Raw genomic sequence first — 6,503 nt, forward strand, 5'->3', positions numbered from 1 at the left:
AGGCTGTAATTGGTACCATCTAGGACTGGTGGTCGAAGTGCCGCGCTTGCAAACGACGTGTCCATTAAATATTTCTGTCAGAACAAAACAAAAACCAGAATCAACACTTAGTATATCAAGAGAAAGCTCCGATACCACTTGTAAGGATTTATTTTGTCCAACAGATGATAAATATATATAAAACAATCAGATTAGTATAAGACGCAAATTTGTGTTTGGTCAGAATTAAGTGTTGTGCCAGATGTTACAACATCTAGGACAACATGCAGCGGAATATTATATTGGGTAACACAAATTCTCATAAAATAAATAAATGACCGAGATTAAATATGAACAAGTATAAATACTTGTGCGGTGCCTTATGGCAAAAATTAATCACTAGAAAACCAATCGTTTACACAAAACCTATCACTAGTGACTTAAACAAAAATCAATTTTCTCAACAAGTTGAGAAAACAAATGCTTTCTAAAATAAATAACCAGAATACAACTTTTAACAAGAAAGCAAAAACACGTGTGCCAAAAAGGGAATCCACGAAAACAATCTTCAGTCAACTTCGTTACAGATGTTTCCCAACATTCAAGGCAACACGACAAATACCACCACTCTTCAAATCAGCAACGACTTCGAGAAGAACTTTTGCTCTGCAAATCTCTGCTACGTGTGTGTGAATATTCAGTATCGAAGCAACCTTCCCCAAGGTGCTTGGCTTCTTATTTATAGATGAAGAATCCTATCTCCACAAGGAACCCTAAAATAGAAGGAAGGCAAGAGTTTTATTAGGAATAAACTCTTTTTAAATACCAACACTATATCTCATAAATTTTCTATCACAAATAACAAATCTTTGAATACGTTTGAATTAATATCTCTTTATCTAAGAAAGGCAAAAGTATATTAAATATTTACTCAATCAAATCACCATAGGAAATTATATTAGGGAAATAATCATACATAATATATCACTAAAACTCGAGACTATTATTTCCCTTCAAATATCTCATCCAATAATCGGACAGTATAAATCTTCAATGGCTTATAAAAAAACATGGTCCGATTCTCTTTCAGCCGATACAAGATCATTTTCCACGAACATAGGAATCTCTTTATTCGTGTTTAATAGTAATTCTTGAACTTCCTTATCAAACCCATTAAAGTAAACATTGATCAACATCGAACTCAAGGCAGATTCTTGAGGCAGACCCCTGCCTAAACAAACCACACCCAATTCAATGTTGACTATCTTACATTCAAACAACCTTTTTATCAAATCTAGAAATGTCTTATCTTCAATTTTCTCACCCAGTATCAAAAACAACTTATCAATATGGCCAGAACTAAATAATTCACGATCAAATTTAACAATAAATCACCAACTTGGGTTCACCACCGAATTCTTTAAATACCAAATCGATGTGTGGCGGCCCAAGTTTGCTCGCTTGTCATAGCAAAAGGTAGCAAAACCTAAAAACTTATGCATAAACCATAAAACTTGTTTGAACTCTCTCCAAAGTAACTCTTTTATTACACATATATCTAAATAGAACATATTTTTAAATTTTAGTTTTCTAAATATATATATATATATAACATTCAAAACAACACTCTATTTTCCCACGTTTTTCAATTATATATTTAAGGAAAATAATTTCGACAATGAAAATATAAGCTATAAACTTTACTTACATTATTGTAGTTCTTCGTAGTGAAATTTGATGGATCTGACTTCTCTAATGGCAGAGTATTTTTGGGAACTTAAAAGCATGAAATATCACTATATCGGTAACTATATCTTTTTCATTATTTATAATATTATATTATTATTTTATATAATATAACAATTTTCAGTCACACCATAAATTCAACATGTGTTTTTCGATTCGATCACCGGTCCGGTTATGAAGGTGATCCGGTTATGAAAACATTGAAGTATACTTTTGTTTCCAACATCAGTCACAGAAAAATTATGTTTCAACGTTTACGGTTGTTCCGATTAAAAAATCACGCAGTTTCCACACAGTTACGAAAATTGTGCTTCCCAGATGACTACAAGATATTGTTGCATTTCCCCTCCTCAGGTTCTCATTCAAGAAATCTTCGTTATATAAGTATTCTATTCAACATTTCCTTTTATGTCGCCATTTATACACGGGTCTTGAAGTGGGACTAACCATTTCATCTTCACGCAGTTTGCGTTTCTTATCCCTTTTCTGCACCAATGATGCATTAAAATGATTACCCTACAGCGAAACAAGGAAAAAATGAAGCGTATAACGTACTCTCTGAAATATTGATACCTATAACTCTTTCTGCATAGACATATCCGTGTATATTTTCTCTAGATCTTTTAACCGTTTTTTTCTAGCCTCTAGCTCTCGATATGAAGAATCTGTCTTCCTGCATGTTGACCATGTTTCTATACACGATTAAACTAAACTCCTCAACCACAAATTCTAGTCTAACTTCCTCGATGTAGAAGAGAAACAAAAGTAATATGAAGGCCTAAAGCCAAGGAGAGACTGAAAAGAAATTTGGAAATCAACCAAAGAAAAACTCATCAAAAGGAGAAGGATTTGTGCACGGAGGACAGATGACCAACCATTTGATTCGATAAAGTTATGTTCTACAAGAAACAGAAAAGTCATTTGGAATAAAACTAAATACACAAAATCAAAGCAGAAAGATACAACATAGAACAAGGATTAAATTTTAGGAAAATGCAGCAACGATTGCCAACAAGCAAGACCCTTTAGGGAATATGATAGATAGTAGTCATGATACAAAAAACGTCAGTTGGGTTTAAATGCTCTAGCACTTGTGCATCAATTCGATTTCTTGAACCAAAGTTCGTCAAGTGGCAACGATAAATGATGGAGAAAAGTATCATCCCCTAATTCTCATAAAATTTATACAAAGATACAACACTCACAATGACGGGATAGTATTGATCTCTGGGAAGAAATAGAAGCCCAGTAGAAAGTCCAGACAAGACAAAAAGGACACACGACCATAATATTTATCATGCACGCATAAATGGAATTATAATTAACTCACATAGCATGTGATTGGTATTCACAATTGGTATATATTTGTGACCAACAAATCCAAAAAAGTTTTTGAAGAGAAAACTCGAACAATAGCAGGGAATACCAAAGAAGTAGAAATTGAAAACTAAATTCAATAAGAAAAATAAGATATTATGACAAGGTGCAAAATATCACCATATTCAATCAACAAGTGAGGTATTGATAACTTAAAGGGGGTAAAGTATGGGTGGTGAAGAGACAAATGAAAGAGCTGTGAGGACAGGCAGACTAAAGCAAATTATTTATAGTCCACTTCGTTTTTGCAATATAGCTTATGGATTGACGGTAATGATATCATTCGGTACTCGGTAGGGATCTTAATTGTGGGGAGGCAAGTAGAAACAGGTTATCAACCTGGCAATCCAATTTCGTAGGAGGCAATTGACTAAAAAAAATAGCTTTCAGTACCTCAAAATAACTTTAGGCAAGTCTTTAAAAGCTGATGGGTTCCCTTGCTCTGAAACTTTTTTGCGTACTTCTCTTGACTCCTCCCTAGAAAGAGAATCAACAGCCAGCCAACATACTTCATGAAACACAAAAATATCTACTAAGCTCAAAATGCTATACTACTGAGCAATATTTGCCCTGCACCATTTTATGCATTAATACTTTGTGTGACCAGTACATTACCACCAAATCACTGTCTTGGATGAAAAAAAAATCTGTCATTTGCAGACACACAAGTGTAAACATGGAATTCAAGTGATTCAAACAGAAGTTCCAGAGAAGACAGTCTCATTGCCCCTTGGTCATTGAACTTTTGAAATTGGCCTTCGGATAGTTTTATCTTAATTGCCTAGATTACATATTAGACGTTCTTTCTAAAGCAGAAGGGAATAAAATGACTTTGAAGAAATAAATTAATTGAGCTATCAGAAGCGACCATATCTAATAATGAGAAAAGAATAAACTTTGGTGGTGACATAACTGTTATAACATGAAATTGACTACTCTAAAAAATGGGTATGAAAACTATCAAGAATCAGCAGAAAAAAGGGCTAGATCACTCCCCTGTTGTCGGCATAATAAACATGTTTGGATGATGACTGATTGTCAAGAAAATGCAGCATACCATTAAGTCTTTTAATTTTCTGCATCCAAAAAGTTAAATTTCAGAATAAAGAACCTGCATGACAGCTATCTCGACAATCCGAGACCCAAAAAACCATAAACTCTAAAATAAAACCTTTTTTTCAGTTTGAAGCTTCTGCAAAATATATCCAATGTCTTGGGTCTTCATCAACATCAGTTCTTCGTTAGTGTACTTATTAGCCTGGCTGCTTTACAAAATCCACATTCAACAGCTAATATTCAAATTACACTCAAATAAATATCCTCAAAAGGGAACAGATAACCTCATAAAAATAAAATTTTCCAGCTTACTCAGGTTTATGGACTCCGCCAACCGTTTTTGTTTTAATCATCTTGAAGTAAAATTCATCTAGGTTCCTCAATGCTGCTTTTTCCTTGAGTTTCTGTTATAAACACGCAGAAGCGACTTACCATAAAATAAGAACTCGGCAAATTTCGTTCATAAAATGCTACCAAAACCAACAAGACGCAGCGTAGTAGAAATTACCAGTAAAGTCTGCTCCTTCTGGTGATAGGCTCGTGCACGAATGACATAATTTTATGTTTTTCGAGCAGCCCATATTTCCTTCTCAAATGCCTGGTACACACAACAAATCATCAATTGAGTGAACCGGAAATATACGTCAAAATATTTCAAAACGGGCAATAAAGAAATTAATGGCCCCAAAAAATAATCACACTTACGGCTGAGCGCGCTCCTTGTGAGCTTTCCTTGGAATAGCATTCCTTAAAGACGACATCTTTATGCTAGCAAAAAAAATTCACAGAACTTTAAAATCAATTTACGCACTTCAGAAAGGCAAAAACCACTACAGAAAACATAAAGGGCTAACAAAAATCTTGAGTTGAAATAATTTAACCGTGAAACAGCGAATATTATCGGTACAGAAAAAAAACAACGGATTTTTTTCGTATTTACACCAAATTCAAAATACTTATTAAGCACAGAAGACTCGCCTGTGGAAAGCGGTGAAGGCTTGGGGTTTAAAGGAGACACCAATGCAGAGAATCTTGATTTGATGAAAAGTATTTTATATTGTGGCAAAAAAATTATTCTAAATTAACTAAAATTCAATCATGAAAATTGGCTTCCGGATTGAGTGCAAAAGCTTATGTGAGACGATATCACGAATCGTATTTTGTGAGATGGATCTCTTATTTGGATCTTCCATGAAAAATATTACTTTTTATGCTAAGAGTATTATTTTTTATTATTAATATCGGTAGGATTGACTCGTCTCACAGATAAAGATTCGTGAGACCGTCTCACAAAAGACCTACTCCTGATTGAGTATACAAATACACACACAACACACAAAATTATGATATCACAGAAATAAAAAAACAAAATCTTGATATTATATTAAAAAATTTAGAAATAATTTTTATATGATTTTCTTATAATTAACTAGAATAATTACTTAAATATGATAGTATTTTAACATTTCAAATTTACGAAATTGTTAGAGATGATATCATATTTTAAAAGATTAATTTTGTTTATAAACATAAAGAAATATTTATTAGCATATGATAATTATAGACGAACCACAAATTTTATAAAAATATGCTTTGGCGATATTTTTTATTGAACAAAATAAAATATTTTATCATTTGTTTGAGCTGATTTTTGTGACATAAAAATTAGATAATGACATCAAATTTAATTACTTCAGGTCTCTTAATGTTTAATAATACTAATATCATTGTGCATGCAATTATTTGATTAGAGTTTTATTAATTTTTAGATTAAACTGTGAAGATTGATATTGAAAATATTAATGATTCTTTTATTATAGTTTGGAATTATTATTTAGATAATGAAAAGGGTAAGACGACGGTTTCGCGATCCGTCACCGGAGGCTGCGTCGCATTCTAGAAGCGACGGTTTTTCAACTCCCGTCGCTTATAGCGATGGTTCTTTGGAAGAAGACCGTCGCTATTTTTGCGACGGTTTTAAAAAACCGTCATTAATATTAAGAGACGGTTTATACAAAACCGTCGTTAATATTAGCGACGGTTTTAAAAACCCGTCGCTATATTTAGCGACGATTTCGTAAAATCCGTCGCTATATTTAGCTTGAACCGTCGCTACATAGCGACGGTTTTATGAAAACCGTTGCTTATCAAATTAAGCGACGGTTTATTTAAACTGTCGCTCTATAGCGACTGTTTTGATAAAACCCGTCGTCTTTAAAATTAAGCGACGGTTGATTGAAAACGGTCGCTAACATAGCGACGGTAGAATACAAGACTGTTGCACATGGGCGACGGTTTGTGGAATTGTCGCAATATTAGCGACGGTTGATGAAAAACCGTCGCTA

The 6,503-nt window shown here is 33.4% G+C and overlaps 1 protein-coding gene across 1 annotated transcript in view; it reads right to left on the reverse strand.

Moving 5' to 3' along the window:
• Positions 1-6,503, reverse strand: part of LOC140842921 (probable U3 small nucleolar RNA-associated protein 11) — a 185,619-nt gene that overhangs the window by 116,805 nt on the left and 62,311 nt on the right. The window contains exons 3-4 of the mRNA XM_073211125.1: positions 4,471-4,562; positions 4,274-4,367 (exon numbers count right to left, since the gene is read on the reverse strand). Of these exons, the coding sequence (XP_073067226.1) occupies positions 4,274-4,367; positions 4,471-4,562 (186 nt within the window). The remainder of the gene's footprint in view (positions 1-4,273; positions 4,368-4,470; positions 4,563-6,503) is intronic.

The sequence above is a fragment of the Primulina eburnea genome, chromosome 10 (assembly GCF_022965805.1).
Source record: "Primulina eburnea isolate SZY01 chromosome 10, ASM2296580v1, whole genome shotgun sequence".
In the NCBI taxonomy this organism is placed as follows: domain Eukaryota; kingdom Viridiplantae; phylum Streptophyta; class Magnoliopsida; order Lamiales; family Gesneriaceae; genus Primulina; species Primulina eburnea.